Genomic DNA, 20142 nt, shown 5'->3' on the forward strand with positions numbered 1-20142 from the left:
TCCAGGAAATGAACTTGTTTTGTGTGCATGGTGGTTCCAGAGGCTCACACTTTTGATCTTCTGGTCTGGACTTCATTGTCAGATGCGAGCATTGCAGTCAAAAGTAAAGGCAGGTGAATATGAGCGTTTAGGGACTGGTGTAAGTCAACTAACTGATTGGAGAAATATGCTGTTTTCACAGAAAGGTCCAGTTATGACCTTTGGGTTACAAGTACTGACTCTCTAACCATTAGGCCACAACTGCCACAAAGCAGCACATTCCACAAGCTGTCGTTTTGGCAAATTGACTTCAATATAAGCTATTATTAGACACAGGAGATGGTTTTGAGGATGTCAAAAGATCCAGGGAATTTTGGTTTCTCAGGTCATGATCCCTGTAAGATCTAAAGCATGCATTTAGAAAATAGACTTGCATCTTATTGAGAGTTTGCTTGTGCTGTTCCTCATTTGTAGTTGCTTTGGGTGACTGAATCTGCTGAATGAAAAAAATGGATTTGGGATTTAAATTCATTTATAATTCTGCATTCAGTCTTAATTCATAAAAGCATTCTAAATGCAGTTCTGAATTAATTTTTTAAAGTGTTTGATTGTGTGGAAGATATGCCCCCGGTTTCACAGACAAGGCTTAAGCTAGTCCCAGACTAAAATGCATGTTTGAACTGTCTCAGCTGAAAACATCTTGCTCTGATATATCTTAACAAATGTCAGTGTCATTGTTCTGTGTCAAGATGCACACCTGTAATGTTTTCTTCTAAGGCATTTTTGTAATAGTCGCTTAAATATCTTAATTTAACTAAGGTCTAGTCCTGGCTTAAGCTAAGCCCTGTGTGTGAAACCAGGCCATTGTGTTTTAATTTTCAAAAGAAAACATTAAAATGAATTCACGCATCAAAGCCTAAGGCTTGTAATGGTCCGAAAGAAGGCTTGATTTTACGTTAGTAAACTCTCTAGACAGAAAGATGGGTCATCACTCAGCACAGCTTTCACTTTCACTCACTGCTAGTTAGCTGTTAGTGTTAAACTAACCCATATATTTATTTAATTATTTTAAATGCAACCAGTTGAACTACATTAATACCATGTAAATTCATTATGTGACATCCTTTCACTAGAACATGAATTCTGTTTTTTTATGAGACATCCTGTGATATTTATCTCTCTGAAAAAATCAGTTGTCTGTGCAACAAACGTAGAAACCCTGCACTAGACCATATAATGGCTGACCAGTTAACATCCTGGACCAGAACTATGTATTTCATAAGAAAAGCATTTAAAAGTTGAAATTAATTGGTAAAATGGCATCAAATCAAAAATGTGTCATTATGAGTCAAGACAAGAAGGACACTCATGTTCTGTGTTTGGGCTCCTTGTTGGACTTTTAGTTTGTCATCTAGTTCGGTTCCTGTTTCCTGTGAGTTCCTAATGGCTCATTGATTGTTCTCACCTGTGTCTTGTTACACTCATTAGTGTCTGTGTATTTAAGCCCTTGTGGTCCCAGTGTTTTGTCAGTTCTTGTCTTTCTGTGGTGTGTTTTGTTGTTTGTATTTTGTTTTTTACTGTTACATTAGCTGAAAGTTTTACTGCATTTACGTCACTCATGCATTTGAGGAAAAGCCCTGCCACACGCCCCACTTTTAAAATGAATGTTTTTAATGTTACCTTGAACCGATTTCTGCATTCTTGTCACTGGTTAATACACATTCTTCTGTTCACATCAGCTGTTCTGATTTGTTCAGGTGACGTTTCACATGAGAATCTACCACTGCAACATCAACAGTCAGGGTGTGATCTGTCTGGACATCCTGAAGGACAACTGGAGCCCGGCGCTCACCATCTCCAAAGTGCTGCTGTCCATCTGCTCTCTGCTCACAGACTGTAACCCTGGTAAGACACCGCTCCGGCTCGCCTGAGGAGATGTTGGCTGATAGAGCTGGCAGGTTCTTGTTAGCTGGTTGTGGGCTGGAGCTCCAGTGTTTGTCAGTATGTTGGAGCTCCAGCTGTTTGACCGAGACGACAGCAGAGCAGTTACAGGTGTGGGCATCGATACAGCCGCCTCATGCTCATGTATGAAACTGCACACATCACTTGTTCCTAATGTCTGAGCTGTCTGTGTGGTCCTAAGTAAATATTCATTTTTTTTTTTTTTAGGTTAAGGGAATAAAGGCAGAAAACACACATTGGTTCTTTGAAACCATTAAGTAAAAAGCCTTTTTTTTTTTTTTTTTTTTTTAAGGTTTAAATCTGAGGCGTTAGTGATTACTTTCTAGTGCACTCACATGACTACAGTGCAAAAATTTATCACTGGTAGTCCTAGAGTGCATTGTGGTGAGCTTGTTTAAAATGGTTTTTATTATACCGCTTGTTGTTTTTTTTTTTTTTTTTTTTTTTTTAAGACCAGATCTTGATGCATGCAGTGGTCTTTGGTTTCTTACAATCAAAATACTGTCTTATGACTTCATGTTAGAATTACACATGGTATTCACCCAAAATATCTGAATGTTGCAGCCTCACTGTAAACCCTAACAAATTAACAGACCTCAAATTTAAGATAATCTATAACATTGTTTTAAGTGAAGACTTATAGAACTTGGTTTTTGAGTTTGTACTACATGTTGAGCAGGAAGTTCTAAATGCTCATCAGGGATAATAGTTCCCTATTAAATAGGGTTAACAGTGCTGTTAGTACTTGTTCAAGCCACAAAACTCAAGATTCACTTTTTTTCCGTTCCCCAGAGCATGCACTTGTAGTGAAGAGGCTGACGAATGCATTTGTGGCATTATGTCTCCGACATCTCTAAACATGAGCTCAGTGCTAATTTTCATTCTACTAATGAGCAAGGTCATCGAGCTGCAAAAGAAACCAGCAGTCATGCGTTATTTTGCGAAGTCAAATTATATCAAATTCTCCATTGAGCTCTATGGAGCTTCTTGGACACTTTCCACTTTATTTTTATTTTTTTAAACCGTGAATCAATATTTCGGGGAAATGTGGCATCATCGTGCTTTGCACACTGTAGCGGTACAACTCCATTGTTCCCTTTTTATCAAGATATTTTAGGAAAATGAGTCTCCAGATGAAAAAGAGTAATGCATCAAGTACTTTGACTTTATTTGGGGTCTCTGTGTCATGATTTAGTTTTCCATTTAGCAGATGTTTTTATCCAAAGCAACTTAAGAATGAGGGCTTTAGAAGTAATAAAACCAACAAAAAAGCAATTCTATGTAGAAGCGGTGACACACCGCTGAGGTCTAACCCCGATGAGGTGATGAGGCAACATGTTGCTGCACTGCTGACAAGTTATACAAGTATTTCTGTAATGACTTTTGTAGTCTGTTAGAGGGTCCTGAAGTCTGTGCCGTGAGGTTCTGAGTGAATGTTGCTTTTCTGTAGATTTTGGGAAATAAAGGCATGGCGTTTAAACAAAAGCTACTCCGACACAAAAGCTCTGATCAATGTCAGTTTTGGACTACTGCGTTTCAAAGCAGTTGTATAATTTACCTCCAGACCCATATGTAAATGTAGTAGTTGGCTTTATGGCCCTGAAATACTTAAATGCCACAGCCTAGTTTCATTTAACTAAATCTGGCCAAAACCGAGTTCTTACGGCGTTTTAGTTTAAAGTGGCTTGAGGTCTTTGCTTCTCATTAAGTTTTTAAAGGGCTTTGTTTTACTTCCAGTGCTCTGCACTTTTAAACCCTTTAAATGTCTGTCAGTAGTCTCTATGGAACAGACAACAGAACTGAATTGTGGTGCTCCTGTTTAAGTGAAAGCAGTTGAACATTTTTACAATGCATTTAATTTTGTCTTCCACTGTAAGTTTTTCCTTGACATTGCATGAGTTACAAGCTGCTGCGTGTGTACCTCTGCAGGAACGACCATTAACCCGTGAAGTCCTGACACTTTACTACATTAAGACCACATGAGTGTGTATTCAGGATTCACACAGCCTACCCACTAAAAATGGCAAGAGCTACGGTCTGTTTCTGTTTTTATGGGACTAACTCCACTGTCTCTCTTCCTTACAGCTGATACTCTGGTAGGAAGCATCGCCTCCGAGTCGCTGACTGATGGAGCACAGGATCGCCAAACTGTGCACCAAACGCCGTACCACAGACTCTGACCTCGACTCTAAAACCCATTCATTATATATACTTTTATTGATTTACAATAAAGTTTTATCATTGACCAAAGTACACATCAGATTATTTTTCTGATATTACAAGCCAACTTTAACTTCTTAAACGGTCTGAGCTGCAGTAGCTCGTCTGTTGGATCGGCCCACACGGCCATCAATGGGCCTTGGCCGCCTGTGACCCTGTCGCTGGTTCACAACTGTTCCTTCCTTGGTCCACTTTTGATTAGAAACTGAACACCCCACAAGACGTGCAGTTTTGGTGGTGCCCTGACCCAGTCATCTAGCAATCAATGAGTGTGTAATTCTGATTACAAATACATTAATGTCATTTTGGTAGTTTGTAATTGTAATTTAAATGATGTGCCACACACATACAAAATCTTAAAGATCCTAAAAATGACCCTGAAAAAAAAATTCAAAAATCTAAGTTGTTTTAAAAAGTGGTGTAATGAGTCAATTATTCCTTTAGTGAGATTTGCTTAATGCACAAAGGTTAATCTGGACTCCTTATTTGTTTTGTCATCTGTTTTATCGGTTTGCTGCTCACCACAGATTCAGAGACAGTTGATTTGTAAAATGCTCAATTAGTTCATATTCTAATGAGCAACTGCTTGACTAAAAGGGTTTTATTGTTTGACTACTGTAAGTCGAGAGAGTTTATTTTATTTGTGCTGGTATTGACCACAGCTGCTGTACTTTCCTTCAGAAAACCTCACACACGAGTAAGTAACATACTGTAGTCTTGTGAATGCTGCTCTGTGGCTTGTTAGTATTTTGCATCCACCTTTCACTATGACAAACTCCAAAACCACAACGCTATTGTTATGAGCAGCTTTATGAGTGTTGTTCATGACGCAACCCTCGTGCCACAAATGCAGGTGCTGCAATTGTGTATGTAACAAGTAGGCTATATATTATATAATATCAGCATTACAGGAAAATCACACCAAAACTTATAACACACAATATTATTTTTCCTAAGGAATATGAATTTTACTTTTTGTTTACATTTGTAGCTGAATATTATATACAGATATTATATACCATTACATTTCAACAGGTTATTATGGAACAAAAATAATACGTTCTACCAGTTTGTACTTTGAAATGTCGATGTTATTTTTTCAAACCTACTGTGATGAGATGAAAGGCTAGTGTGAGCCTAGAGAGAGAAAATATGATTACCAGCAGTAACATTTTCAAACGACCAATTTAATCCTGTGAATTTTTTCAGTTTCCTAAAACTGATCTAAATGTATTCACAGACCAATCTGCCTCCGAAAGTAATTAGAACCTGGAAAAAAAGACAAATGACACTTGAAAATGCATTCAAATGTATTGCTTTCCTACAGCAATCCCAGACCTATATTTCCTTATCTCCAGACACAAAAGCCATCCACTGAGTACACTTCAGTATGAAAAAATACACTTATTAAATTAAACATGACAGCAATGTACAAGAGTACTGTTTGAAACTGTATTGCACACTACATACTGTTTAGTGTACTGTATATATTCCATTGTGCACATATAGCCAGTGTGCTTATTTGTCAGCGATGTGCACTTTCCAGGGTCAAAACAACACTTCTGAATGGCAATTAAAGCATCTCTCACTGACTCTTGAGTGCATGTGGAGCATCGGTTGAGTGTAACTCATCATGATTGTCTGCAAGTGAGCAGAAGTCAAACTATCTGCCCTCATCAATACAGCTCAGATCAGATTTTACATGCCGCCTTACACTCGACCTCATGCTGCATCACATCAGAGCCGTGAAGCAGACAGACAGGAAGTAGATCTGCTCCTCTTCCTCTTTCTCAGTGTGTGTTCATGCAAAGTTCTGAGATGGAATCAATGGGGGGTTTTCCTATAAAACAGGGCCACATGATGTGGGTGAGATCAAAGACTAACGAATACCCAAGACATCTCACTCGTATAGTTCTGAATGGGGATCAATGCAGTGCTCAATATGGCCGCTCAGTAGCAAGAAGCCCCGCCTTCTGAATGAAAGAGCCAATGGCTAATCAATAAAGATGTTTCCCCATTCAAAGAGATCGGAGCTGCAACTGCGCACCCGAGAGGTGTTTCAAAGATGGCCGCCGAGTCACATGACTTGTCTAAAAAGACTTTGGTGAGATCAGGCCACCGCCATCATTGCCTAAAAGGAGGAAGGGGTTTGACCGCATTTTCAGTAGTGTTTCTCTACCGATATGACATCACAATCATGACCCTCGGCTTACGACACCAGCCAGATCTTTTCCACAGTTTATTAGGCCTTTACTAAGCAGCTCTCAAAGACAAAAAAACATCAATGACAGGGAAAAAACAACAGCAGAAGCAAATAAAAACATAACAAGTAATCATGCATAGGTTGATTAGGATAGCAAAATAAACTCAAACTCAAATGGGAAGTAAAGCACTTCTCTATCTGTTGTTGATGGCACAGGCCGAGTGTCCAGTCAAACTGTGAGAAGTGTTTTCTTCACTGACAGCCACCAATACAAATAATAAAGATAAAGATAGGTTTGTTTAAGCCCACTGTGACTTATTGGCTGCTGGGAGCATGACATCACTCAAAAAGATGCTCATAGAAACCAAAATCCTTCTTCTAATCTGCCTTCATTAATACATTTACAAATAATTGAATGAATACAAATACATTTCGATTATAATTTGAAGGATATTTTAGTTTACTTTCGGATGATAAACGAGTATGGTACTGTGTTGAACAGTCTCTCGATATGTTTTGAGGACATTTATGAAAACACAGTCCACTGTGGACAGTGTATTACTGAAAGGAAACAGATCGCATGATTGATAGATTGAGTTATGGGAAAAGTCATCAAATTACAAATTACATTCATAAAAAGTCTAGATAAGTATGAAAATGACTCCGAATCCAGTACTTTAATGTGTGTTTATGTCTCTAAAGCCCCTTTCACACTGCACGTGTTTTGAAGGAAGATCAATTTTCCCGACGAGAAAAAAATTTGTGCAAACTGTAATGAAGCACAGATCAGTTAGTTCCTCACTTTCCGCGCTGACGCCGAGATCGTTCGCCAGCTTCAGTGAAAGTATAACGTGCCTAATGTTTTCGACTCGTACATTACACGTCACGCCCTGATGTCACGTGTCGTTACGGGATCTTTACGGGTTGTGTGTGAAAGCCAGGCAGAAAGGAAGTCGACCAGAAGTTGAAGTCAGCCGCGTGCCGACATCTTGTAGCAGAACTTCACTTGCGTTAGCATCCCATTGACTCCCATTCATTTTGGTGTCACTTTACATCTGAGGCGTTTAAAGACTCCATTTGTCCATTGATTATTTCTAAAGCTACACGACAATGTATAAAGGGCTCCATTACCTTCTATGTTACATTATGGCCCCGTAGAAACAGTTTTTGTAAAAATAGGCTAACGATTGCGTCATAACCACTCGACTCTCTGTCGCACAGTAGAGAAATTACTGTACAGACAGGAGGAGAAGCTCACAGGCAATCGGGGAGACGTCAAGAGAGAAGCCCATAGATACAAGCCCTGGCGTTACATTTAAAAATACTATACAAAATAATTAATCATAATACTTACTCCTGCTCACTCACGCCAAAGAACTCCCCGCTCAAGCTCGCCGTCTCTGCAAGATTAACGATGGCAGTTTGCACGCACAGCTACTAGAAGATTTACATCTGTCAGACAGGTTGCTGACGTCATCAAGCTTAGTTTGAGTCTGTGTCAGAAACGGAAGTGCTAAAAATCGTTAAAAATGGGCTTCACTTGTCTCAATTGAGTTCCAATGGCGTCGCTGTGTCCATTTCTAATTATTTAATTTATACTGTATGTGTTCATGTCATATACATACATGAGAGAAACACATCAACTGTGTGTGTGTGTGTGTGTGTGTGTGTGTGTGTGTGTGTGTGTGTGCGCGTGCGTGTGAAGACATCCACATGGACCTCCTTGCTTTTGTGTCAGTAAACTTTAGTTCATCTTCTTAATCTTTATTTACACTTTATGTATTTTATCATATTTCATTTCCACCTTTATTTTTATTAATTACCTCAAATGATACTTCTTTGATTGTATTGCATTATTGTATTTTGTAGGCCCATTTTTTTAGTTTTATTTTATTGCATAATATTATTATTATTATTTTCTCTAATTTTTCTTTATAGACCTTCATTTACACAGTACATCTGTTGTACACTGAGTTGCAGAAATAACAATAATGATCGTAAAATAAAAATAAAAAATAAGTATTTTACATTGGTACACTTAAATGTGCATGTAAAAGATGGCCTGGGGGATAATTGTTTGCCATTTTAACATCTGCTGGTAAAAAAGCACCCACAAGGCGTTGTCTGCTTCCTGAACCCCCCACAATACAAGAATAGTTGGATATAAATTATATTCATGTTCTGGAAAAGATTACTTTTTCCCTTTATCTTAAGAAAAAAAAGTGTTATTTGTGGAGGTAAAACACCTGAATGAAAAATGTAATTGTAATCCTTACTACAGATCAGAAGCTAGTAGATTTTCTCCCAGCCTTCATCATAAACCAAGAATGAACATTTAACATCGTTTACATTTTACCTCCCCAAACTGTAACAATTATTATTATTATTATTTTACATTTAGTTTACACTTTATTTTTGTATTATGTAAATAATAATAATAAATAAAATAATAATAATAATAATAATAATGGCAGAGAAAGAAAATCAACTACTTCGGTTTTGAAATAAATAAAGTTGTTTATCCCGCTATATCAAAATAAATACCCCCCAATAAATAAATAAAATAAAATCATCAAGAAGCGTTTTGTGCTGATGTTACGTGTTATAACGTCGTTTCTCAACGTCGTCTCGCGCTATGTGTGTGTGTGTGTGTGTGTGTGTGTGTGTCTGCAGCAGCAGCAGCACTTCCGCTCTGAGAGACACGCGCGTCCACGGACACACACCGACACAAAGAGAGGTACACAACCATTCAAACCTTAAACAATATGCCTCACATTGCCATCATACTGTCATCAGCGGGGCGTTAGGACGCCGTTACTCTCTTCTGCACGGTAAGAGTCCGAAACATTCCTCCATCGACGGAAACTACGAGCCTCCGGAGCTGACGACATCCACTGTGTTTTTACCGGATCCATCCCGCGTCTGTGGGATGGATCCCCGCTCGTCGAGGCGTGTTCGTGCTCGGTTTAATGCGCGATCAGACAGAAGACTCGTGTTTGATCGTGTCGAGGTTATTTTAAGCTGAAATGCTGAGCGATGGCACGCAGGGTCGCTCCGTGTTGTTGATCTGGAGTTAAAGGTCACACTTGATCCATCGAGACATGGTGTTCGATGCGTTACATTCACTCCGTGTTTCTCTTCACTGCAGTGTCTCTGTCTGTGTCTTTGATAGATCGGGATGTCGGATGAGGACTCGCGTGCCAGCTCTGGGTCATCCTCCTCTTCCTCCAGCCATCAGCAGCAGGACAGAGACACCGCTGGGAAAAAGAGAGACAGTAAAGCCAACATGAGCAAGACCTCCAAACTCCTGTCCACCAGCGCCAAGAGGTGAGCGCGAGGCCTGGCCAGAGCCCAGTTAGTCGGACACCTTTCAGGTTTTGTGTGAAAATAGCACAAATAAATCAATAGAACAAAGACACTAAGCAATGTTCAAGTTTGTAGATGTCTATAGCTACACTCGTTTCAACCCAACTTTGGGTCAAATATGGACTAACACATCTTTTGGGTTAAAAATGTAATAACAAATTGAACTCAGTGGTTGGGTTTAGTCCATATTTGACCCAAAGTTGGCTTGAAACGACCCAGCATTTTAATTTTTTTACAGAAAACAAATGATCAAATGTAAAATGTCATTGCACAGTCTTCAGTGTGCAAATTAAATCTAGATCGATTCTTGTTCAAGCTACAAATTCAGTAAAGAGCGATGATTTTTGTAGATTAACATTAAGGACCTCGACAGCAGACAGTGTAATGATACACATCTGATTTCCTTCTCAACACATAACAGTATTTTGAGGATACTCAATTAAGTATTAGAGGAAGAATGTAGCCTTATCTTTTTATTAATGAGATCAGATGCTGTTTTTGTTCTTTGATCAGACACAGAACCACACACACAAGATTGTGAGATATCATAGACAGCATTTGAAACCAACCAAATGAAGCCAAGGCATGTTAGTAGAGCGTATGCTGCATTCGTTAGACACCTTCATGGCATACTGTTATCTTGTCTGACAGTGTGTTTTTTTAGCTTTCGGACAGCAGCTTTTACTTTGAAAGAGCTTTACTCCAAAACTCATAACTCATATGATCAAACACACAACGAACATGCTCTTCTAGAATAAATTGGTGCTGCTTCTAAACTGCATTTTTGGCCATCATAGGTATCCAGATGAGCCCATGCTGACTGTTGAGGCAAGCAGCTTTTGACACCGCCGTCACTTGCTTCCACAGTACTTCATCCAGATTTATTTGGATGTCAGAAATCAGAGATATTCAATCATGTGTCTCTTTTTCAGGATTCAGAAAGAGCTGGCTGACATCATGTTGGACCCGCCACCAAACTGCAGGTGAGGAAATGCTTCGCATCTCTTTGATATGCTCTGGATGCATGAACCATAAAGCAACAAACTTCCTGTGGGATCTGCTGCCCGTAGCAAAGACAGAGCTCTGACATCAGCGAAGTTTAAGTGGGATTTCCCGGCAAAAAGGTCAATGGTTTAACTATGAAGCACATCTCACACAGAAGTCACTTTCAAAACCTAGCATCAGTGAAGATCGCCACTCTGTGTGACTAGCATAATCTGTGTGAGGAGCCCTTTCACCTTGATGCTAAGCGATTGCATGGATGTGATTTCACAGAGCGATGGCGAACGTGAGCAGGTTTTAACTCTGGACTGAAGCTGTTGCAGTGTTTCCTCCTGCTCTCTAATTTCTGTGGTTGGCATCCGTTGCATGTCGAAGTGCATTTATGCAACTGATTCACAAAGATCAGAGAGCAGCTGATGCGGTTTCTAGGATTTCTAGTCTTTCGTCAGTGCTGGAATACATACAGGCCCCATTAAAAAAAGTGTCCCAGTATTTGTATTATCACCTGCGGTACAGAGTTGTTCCTAATCTGCACACTCAATAAGAGCTGCTCCATCGCTGTAAAACAATGAAAGACGTTTGCGTGTTTTGTTTCCTACAGCGAACTGTAGGTACATTTGCAAAAATAATTAGTTTCGATTCTATGAAGTATCCTGTTACTATTGTGGTGTGTGAAAATGTGGCAAACAATTCAGTGCGTGAGTGAACAGTCCAAATGAATCAAACTTATTCATGAACCAAACCTGTTTAACCAAATTGGATCACAAGTGTGCTATGTAGTGTTGTCAAAAGACCCGGTACTTCGGTACCAAGTCGGTACTAAAAAAATGTAAATGTGACGGTACCAGGTTTCTTTAAGTACCGGTAGTACCGAGGTCCCGTTCAAACCCGGTTCAGCGCTATGATTTCCACGAAGCAGAAAACGAGGACGGAATCTCAAAATCCAGTCATGAAAATGAAACTTACATTTTAATATGGACAGTCATGGAATTTGTCAAAGTTAGCATAAATTTATTAAATCTCCATATGGACCAGTATGTGTAAATGTTAAGCCGCAAAAGTTGTTTGAAATATGAATCCGTGTTCTGCCCGTCTCTGTGTGAATTAATGAATGACAGAGACGTGCGGGTTTGTTTAATACATAGACTGAAGCGCGTGACGCTTGCATTAATTTCAGCATCTGAGCTTCAGAGTTCTCTCTCCATCAAGCGATCTTTTCTGTTTCTCACACATGCAAAGAGAGAGAGCGCGAGAGTCTTACTACGCTGAATCGACACGCTATATGTAAACTATTCTTTGTTGTCTTCTCCTGTCAAAATAATGGAGTTCATTTAGAATTATTAATATTTATTTTCGAACAAGCAGAAGACATACCGGTTTCTCCGGTAGTGGGCGGAGCTAATGCACAAGTGGCAATTTCATTGGCTGGCGCTGATCTCTTACCTTCCCTGTTTTGATTTCAGCAAATCAGTTCGACCGAACGCAGACAACGTGATTAATATTCATGACCCCAGCAGCTCATCAATTCATAGTGCATTGTATATTGTTAGTATGGTAGTAGAATTAGTAGTAGTATTATCTTTTAATAATAATTAATATGATCTATTACTATTTTTTTTTACAGAAACCCTCAATGACCAAAAATATCTTCACCACCAGTCTTAAGTTCAGTTAAAACGACAAATATGCATTCATTAGGCCTAAAAGTTAATTTTTACATAAAGACATTGCTACTACTGTTGAAAAAAATTATAAAACTATTTTTTAAAGAAATAAATCACAATATTTCTTCCATGTTTTAATTTTAATAGCAAATCCCCTTTATTTACCAAAAATAAAATGTTTACATTTCATAAATTAAAAGACAAATTAAAATTGGGTGAAACTTGTTTACTGTTTTTCATAATTATATTACTTGTAGAAAAACTTTTACACAATTGTAAATAAGTATAAAGAATGGCATTGGTTTTATTTTTAGTGCTAAAAAGTTTTATTTTTTTTAATTCGCATATTTTTGTGTTTTGCTTTGGTACCGAAATTGGTATCGAGAACCGTGGATTTTCACTGGTATTGGTACCGAATACTGAAATTTTGGTACCGTGACAACACTAGAATCAGGCATTGATTCTGATTCTAATAAGCTAATAGAAACATACACGGGACACGATTGCAGAAACATCACAAGACAGTGAATTACTGCTCACAATACGGTTTTCTGTGTCAGCAGACCTGGAGTTATCAGTAATATTGTACTGTTTCCACAGAGGCTCGTGCTCCAGTAAAAGAGTTTTTCTAGATGGGAAGATAGCTCAGACTTTAACTTGACCAGCTTACAAGATAAATGAGTAAATAAATGATATTGTTTGGCATAAGTGCTGTCTTCCAGAGCCGTCTGTATCTGAAGCGAATCGTACCTGACTCAGAATTGCACAGCTGACACACCTGGTCTTTAAAACCACTCGTCATCTTTAGCATCTGTTTATACACTGCCTTCTCTCACATGTCTGACTTGCTCTTTTATCTGGAGGTGTCAGAGTCACACCCCCCCCCCCACCCCGCCGTGGCTTTCTTCTCTCTCATCTTGATTTATGAGCAGCGTTTGCTAAAGCCAAGCACATGCTGCACCTCGAAGGCTTGTGTTACTCTTTCTAGATGTTTGTGAGGATGTTCTGTTCACTCCCAACACAAATGCATTCAAATTCGGCCTGATTTTCGACAGACTGGCTCAACAAACATAACACTAAGCAAATTCGTTTTTGACACCCACTTGTCTTGCACATGAAAGGAAGTCAAACAGTATTTACTTATTTCAAACAGCAGCCGCTCTGGGCATGTGACCAAAAGTGTGGATCTTATTGGCTGGCCAGCTTTATTTGTAGTGCAATTAAAAGAGACTAAAACATCAACAGCAGGAGAATGTTGGCGTCAGTCTAAACAAGTGCATTGACCATTGTTCTTTTAAGTTATAATGTTTCCAATGGCATTGAAAAGTGATAGCTCTTCTAAGCAAGCCACATGATTTGATGTGCAGTTCATGTCTGTAATGAATTAAATAGTGTTTGCCCTCGCACAAGTCTTTCTCAGTTGTTTAATGTGTGTTATTGCTCTAGAGTTGTTGTTTTTTCTGCTCAGACATCAGACGGCTGGCCTCGTCACATGACTGTGTTCTTGTGTTGTGTCTCAAGGCGAGAGGAAGCATGTAAACACTCCAGAGGTTCCTGTGACCTTTGGTGTTGTCACACAACTATTATGAGTGTGTGTGTGTGTTTATAGATGTACGCTCAGAGATTGTCGCAGGACAAGCAGAACCCGTTTGAGAGCTGCAGTGCTCAGGGTTTTTCCTTTAAACTTCATTAAAGAGATACTGAGGGATTCTGATAACAGACTTTACATGACATTTTAGTTTTTATAACAGGCTGAAGTTAGTTCTGCTCTAAATAACTCTCGGTGTACTGTGAGCAGTTTATCACTAGCTGTATGCAGAAAAAACCCTGTGTTACTGAACTGAAAGGCAGTCGCAGCAGTGTGTGTGTGTGTGTTCAGACAGTGCCTCCTGTGTGCGGTTGTATTCAGCTGTTGAGATGCTTCTGTTGTGAATCCGAGTGGAAATAACATGGGACCGGTTTGATGCACTCATCTCATGGCTGTTATGCTCAGACGCTGACACAGGAACGGTTCGTGTGAATCTTTGCTGCCAAAAAAGGTTGCTGGAAAGGCAAGTTTGGTTACAGGAAAAACTTGAGCCTAAATTTGCCTCTGATTATTTTTGTTATATATTTAGGTGTGATTATTTGCACTGCTCTGAAAACACAGAGGGCCAGTCGTGTTTGACCTACTTTTATACAAGCAGTGAATGAAGTTCCTGCTATAAAGTTTCAGATCTGTAATTTAATCTTTAAATATCCTTTCAGCTGTGTTAATATTTTTCTAATGTTGCTAAAAAGCTTGGTTTCCTCTGTTCTGTTGATTTGTTTCTCTTTTTAAAGAGATATTATAAACACATTCACACTGTTATGTATGTCTCTAGTCTGAAACCGCAGTAATTGATTGCATGGCTTAAAAGGGCATTTATTTATTCTTGTGAATAAGTACACTGCCTTTTATAAGTTTACCAAAATAGTAGGGAACTGGAAACCACCTGTATTTTTCTTCCAAATTAGAGTACCTCCTCATTCAAGAAGGGCTGCGAGTATATTTTGCCAGAAGTAAGGTTACTATGATATCAAGATTTTAGGTAGCAGTGGAATTTCACAATTCTTTGAGGTTGCTGTCACTTTAAGACTTCATGCATAGAATCAATATATTGACATGCATGTAATTCCCGATGGACAAAATCAAGTCCTGCCAAGGGGAGTGCGATAGTGACAAAAAAAAAAATCTCTATTTTCTTGAATTTTGTCGCAAAAGCTAATTAGACAATATTTTGCTGTGTGTTATTGTGCTGGTATTTTGGAATGCTATTGTGAGCGTGTTACTGTGCTCATATTCTGTCTTTGCAAGAGTAACAAATTAACTTTTCCAATAACCTATAATTGATTTTACCTTTTGTGTTTATTATTACGTTTATATGGCATTTTTTTCTTACCTAATTAAATGTATGCATAATCCTTTGTCAAATTCTTACATTTTATCCATCAATTCAAATAGTAAGAGACCGAGCTACCAATCAGATTAAATCGGTATCAGCATAATTTGTTTGAAATGCAGAGGTTAATCTGCATCTGAATTAGGGCTGTCAACGAATATTCTAAATTTGAATATGTATTCGAATAGTTAAAAAAAACGAATTTCGAAGGTGAAAATTAATATTCAAATAAAAAAAAATGTGGAAAATAAGGCCCGCGGTAGTAGAGGCGTGGTTGTCTGCTTTGCGAGTGCGCGCGCTAGCGCCCCTGAGGGTACAGGGACAGGTCACAGCCTCACAGGAGTCGCACTGTCTGGCACATCATCACTGCTGAAAGTTCACACGTCTTTATGGAAGATGCCAGCAAGTGCAGAGCCCAACTCGACCGCAGCAGAGAAAATGAGGTAAAATTGTTGACCCGCGAGATAAAGTTGTATGCAAGCTATTTAAGATACAGTTAGCAGTTAGCATACCATTCGACCACTAGCAACATGAGGTCACATCTCAAAAATGTGCACCCAAATGAGCATGGCATAATGTGTGGAACTCCAGCTAAACAGTCACGTCTTGACACTTAACGTTACTTTGCATCGCCCGCCTCAAGCACTTTGTCTGCAACACGTCAAGAGGCCATAACGGACAAAATAATTTCGTTCATTTGTAAGGACATGAGACCGATCAGTATCGCAGATGGGACAGGCTTCGGGGAGTTCTGTCTAGCAACAGATCCGAGGTTTGATTATTTATCGTTTCATGTCAAGGAAAAGTTCCATGTTTACCACAGCACAACTCGCTCGGAGCATTCAATGTCAGTTCTATATGCTGTAAAACTTCAATTAATATTAATAATATTTGTTTCAATCACTGAATGAAGCCTGCTATATTTGGGACAACAGTCGCGACCTTAAACTGCTTGCACAAAAATGTGTTTGTTCATTTAAACCATTATGCGCAGAGAACGTGAGGGTGAGAGAGCGTGAGGTCTGCAGTCTTGGCCATTAGGTGATTTCCTTGTTTTTGTAGATAATACGTTGTCATATATGTTTAAACTTAAATAGACTATCTATACAAGTAGTTATGTCTCTTTGTATTATTTTTGCCTGTTATTGACGTAATGCGCGTCATTGACAACATGCGCAACCAGATGTTCGAATAGTTCGAATATTCGTGTATTTTTTAGAGGGAATATTATTCCCTAATCTGAAGTGGCATATAGATGCATTCACACAGACAATAAATGGAGTTAATACATAATGCTTTGATGTTTTAAAAACAAAACGTTCAATAGTAATATTTGAACTGATTCTGGGGGGAAGAAAAGAAAATATATTTTAAATATAAACCTAAAATCACCAGTAGGTGGCGGCAAATCCGTGAGTCTTTGAGTCATTAATTCAACCGATTCATTCAAACGGCTGATTGATTCAGTAACGAAGCACCACCTTGTATTGCTCAGACACGCAAAACTGTTCCGCTGTGTTTTTTAAGCTATATTCGTTGTCGAAATTTGGCAAAAACAGTAGCTTGTATATAAAATTTAAGTCAATTAATATTAAAATCAGTACCACATTTGCAATCGTACTGATATAAAAAAAAAAACTGTACTCTGTGTGATTTATTAGCTTCTATCAAAATAAAAGACAAAGTCATATGTGCCCAGTTATCATGAATTTTGAGGGTATTTTAATAGACTAAATCACGCAGTGTAAACGTGAACTCTAAATGCGCTCGGCAGTATTATCTACATCTCATAGTGTACAGTATGTGTTCAGTCTCTGTGTGTTTGTGAAATACTCGATAATGTCGAATCGCATATCATTTTAGCAATTAGGATATTATCGTAGATGAAATATATCACACACGCAATGATCGGGAAGAATAGAGATCTCCTACTGAAGTTTTGCATGTTCATTTGGGATTCAAAGAGATTGTTTGATCCACAGTACACACTATAAACATTTACCATATTGTCCTGGTGATCGTAAACCGCACATGAGTTTGCTAGAGATTATGGAGAGAAGCAGCAGATACTTTGAGTCGACTGCTGTGCAGTTCTTGTCATCGAGCAGCTTGCTTCCTCTGTTTGTTTGTGTACGTGATTCAACGCTTTCAGAAATGGTGCATTGTTTTTTCATCTGTGGCAGATTTTTAGCTGTTTCAGTCATATTTACTGGTTGGAGCTGTAACAGCTTACAGGTAGTCCGTGCTGTACTGATAACAGCCTGTGTGTGTGTGTGTGTGTGTGTGTGTGTGTGATGTCATTTACATTTCAGCTGTAAAATGATCTTCTTTACAGCACTTCAAGACACATTTAATACTGATTTGAATCTAAAATCATTCATTTACTCGCCCTCGAGCCGCACCAAACCTTCTTGGTTCTGCTGAACACACAAGATGGTATGTTGAAGAACGGTGGTAACCAAACAGTTTCTGGTTTTTATTTTCTTCCATACTTAAATATCTAAATATCATCTTTTGTGTACAGCAGAAGAAATAAATTCATACAGGTTTGGTGACAAAATAACAATAATTATTATTTTTTTGAGTGCGCTATCCCTTTAACTCTAAGCCTAACTCCAAACAGTAAACCTTTGTATACCTTTTTGTATATAATTTATTATTAGCGAGATTAGTTAACATCTTTTCAGGTTACCAGGTCACCTGGGGTTGAAAAATCAATTCTGACGTATTTCTGAGTAAATGATCCTCTCTGCTTCTGTTCTTCAGTGCTGGTCCTAAAGGAGACAACATCTACGAGTGGAGGTCCACTATCCTGGGTCCTCCAGGTTCAGTGTATGAGGGAGGCGTGTTCTTCCTGGACATCACTTTCACACCAGACTACCCCTTCAAACCCCCCAAGGTCAATTAATCTAAAAGTCCTGAAGATGTCTCCACAAAGATATGAAGCAGCACAACTCTTTTCAGCATTGATGATAAACAGAAATGTTTCCTGAGCAGCAAATCGGCATATTAAAATGATTTCTGAAGATCATGTGACACTGAAGACTGGAGCGAAAGTTCAGCTTTGCATCACAGGAATAAATTACCTTTGAACAGATATTGCAATATTGGTTTCAAATTCTGATCATTCTAATGACTCTTTCTCTATGATGCTATCAGTTTTGGTACTCGTGGAAACTGATTATTGAAACTTGTTTGCATCGCTTTTGACATTTTTTAAATCTTGAGCAGAGAAACCGAAAGAATATGAATGGACTAATATTTGTCCTAAACTGCTATTGTAATTCCTTGAGCTGAGGCTTCAGTGTCTACCTGTAAGTGTCTATGACAGACAGGAAGCAGGGCTGTAAAGAAGGAAGTGAGGGTTTGTACAAACTTCACGAGAAGAAAAGCCTCTGGTGTAGGACTAAATGAGTAAAGAGTACACAAGGGCTTATTCTTAGGATAGTCTGTTAATGACTGTTGTGCTGTTCTGATGTGTTCAGGTGACGTTTCGCACGAGGATCTACCACTGCAACATCAACAGTCAGGGTGTGATCTGTCTGGACATCCTGAAGGACAACTGGAGCCCGGCGCTCACCATCTCCAAAGTGCTGCTGTCCATCTGCTCTCTGCTCACAGACTGTAACCCTGGTAAGACACCGCTCCGGCTCGCCTGAGGAGATGTTGGCTGATAGAGCTGGCAGGTTCTTGTTAGCTGGTTGTGGGCTGGAGCTCCAGTGTTTGTCAGTATGTTGGAGCTCCAGCTGTTTGACCGAGACGACAGCAGAGCAGTTACAGGTGTGGGCATCGATACAGCCGCCTCATGCTCATGTATGAAACTGCACACAATATAAAGTGAAACAAAGTAATGGCATGTGTGAAGTGTGCTATCAGTGCATCCAGTGGACTGTGTAGACGTAGATAGCAAAGCAGCTCAGGAGGTTCTGCTGATGATTGTTTTTTTAACCGGACGAAACGTGTTTTCTTCTGCAGCTGATCCTCTGGTAGGAAGCATCGCCACGCAGTACACAACCAACAGACCTGAGCACGACAGGATAGCCAAACAGTGGACCAAACGCTACGCCACATAGTGTCCTCTGACCGCCTGTCGGACATCGGGGGGGGGACCATAGGGTAGAGATAGAGGGTGGATTTTATGATGGAGTTAATGTTTCTTACCCTGCATTGTTTTTCGTTTGTGTTTTGTTTTTTTCTCCCTGGCTCAAGTAGCATCATGATTTGACAAAAATGTATCTTAATGTGTGTCGTCTTTGCCTTCCTGTTGTAAATTGGTTTTATTTGTCAAATGAAGTCACAGCATGAGCCTAAAGCCATGTATGTATTTTCCACCAATATTAAACTAGACTTTGGTGAACAGAGTTGTTCGGTATCTTTCAGTGCAAGCATTCAGAGGGAAACACTGATGGTATATTTCTGTCAGGAACATCTCTGCGGTAATAGTGCATCTGGAAATATATTAAGGATGGTTAAGAATTTTCTGCATGGTGAAATCTCATTTTTATTATAGTAATGCAAATAAAAATCAAGATTTTATACATTATGATACTGTGTTTTACTGTTTTAATTGAAACTATTTATTAACTTGGAAGGTCATCGTAATAAAAATGGTTTTGGGCTTTTCTTCGTTGTCATGAAAATCATATCATGATTATGGAAAATGAAGGCTGATTTCTTTTGATTATGAAATGTGATCAGATTTGTGACAAACTTCCAAATTGGTAATTGATTGTTGAATAAGACAATTCAAAGATTATAGCACGTTTATATGCAGACGACTCTTGGCCAATTTTACAGCAGTTTACAAGCGCTGCTGTTAAAGCAA

The 20142-nt window shown here is 38.9% G+C and overlaps 1 protein-coding gene across 3 annotated transcripts; it reads left to right on the top strand.

Annotated features, from left to right (window-relative positions):
* Positions 1-1550: 1550 nt before the first annotated feature.
* LOC132104533 (ubiquitin-conjugating enzyme E2 E1) lies at positions 1551-19860 on the top strand. Of its 3 annotated transcripts, none has more exons than XM_059510086.1 (6): positions 1551-1884; positions 9537-9691; positions 10663-10713; positions 18084-18216; positions 18803-18950; positions 19293-19860. In XM_059510086.1, the coding sequence occupies exons 2-6, from the start codon at positions 9543-9545 to the stop codon at positions 19388-19390; spliced, it is 579 nt and encodes a 192-aa protein (XP_059366069.1). In that variant the 5' UTR covers positions 1551-1884; positions 9537-9542; the 3' UTR covers positions 19391-19860. The 3 variants fall into 3 exon arrangements, with proteins under 3 accessions (XP_059366069.1, XP_059366070.1, XP_059366071.1); XM_059510087.1 differs by lacking the exon at positions 1551-1884 and adding an exon at positions 9008-9101; XM_059510088.1 differs by lacking the exon at positions 1551-1884 and adding an exon at positions 9352-9443.
* Positions 19861-20142: the final 282 nt, after the last annotated feature.

The sequence above is a fragment of the Carassius carassius genome, chromosome 25 (assembly GCF_963082965.1).
Source record: "Carassius carassius chromosome 25, fCarCar2.1, whole genome shotgun sequence".
Lineage (NCBI taxonomy): Eukaryota > Metazoa > Chordata > Actinopteri > Cypriniformes > Cyprinidae > Carassius > Carassius carassius.

Bases quoted from the DNA above. Each gene is read 5' to 3' on its own strand.
- LOC132104533 (XM_059510086.1), top strand. From the start codon at position 9,543: ATGTCGGATGAGGACTCGCGTGCCAGCTCTGGGTCATCCTCCTCTTCC. The intron at 10,714-18,083 runs GTGAGGAAATGC...TCTGTTCTTCAG, and splicing joins GACCCGCCACCAAACTGCAG to TGCTGGTCCTAAAGGAGACA. The intron at 18,951-19,292 runs GTAAGACACCGC...TTTCTTCTGCAG, and splicing joins GCTCACAGACTGTAACCCTG to CTGATCCTCTGGTAGGAAGC.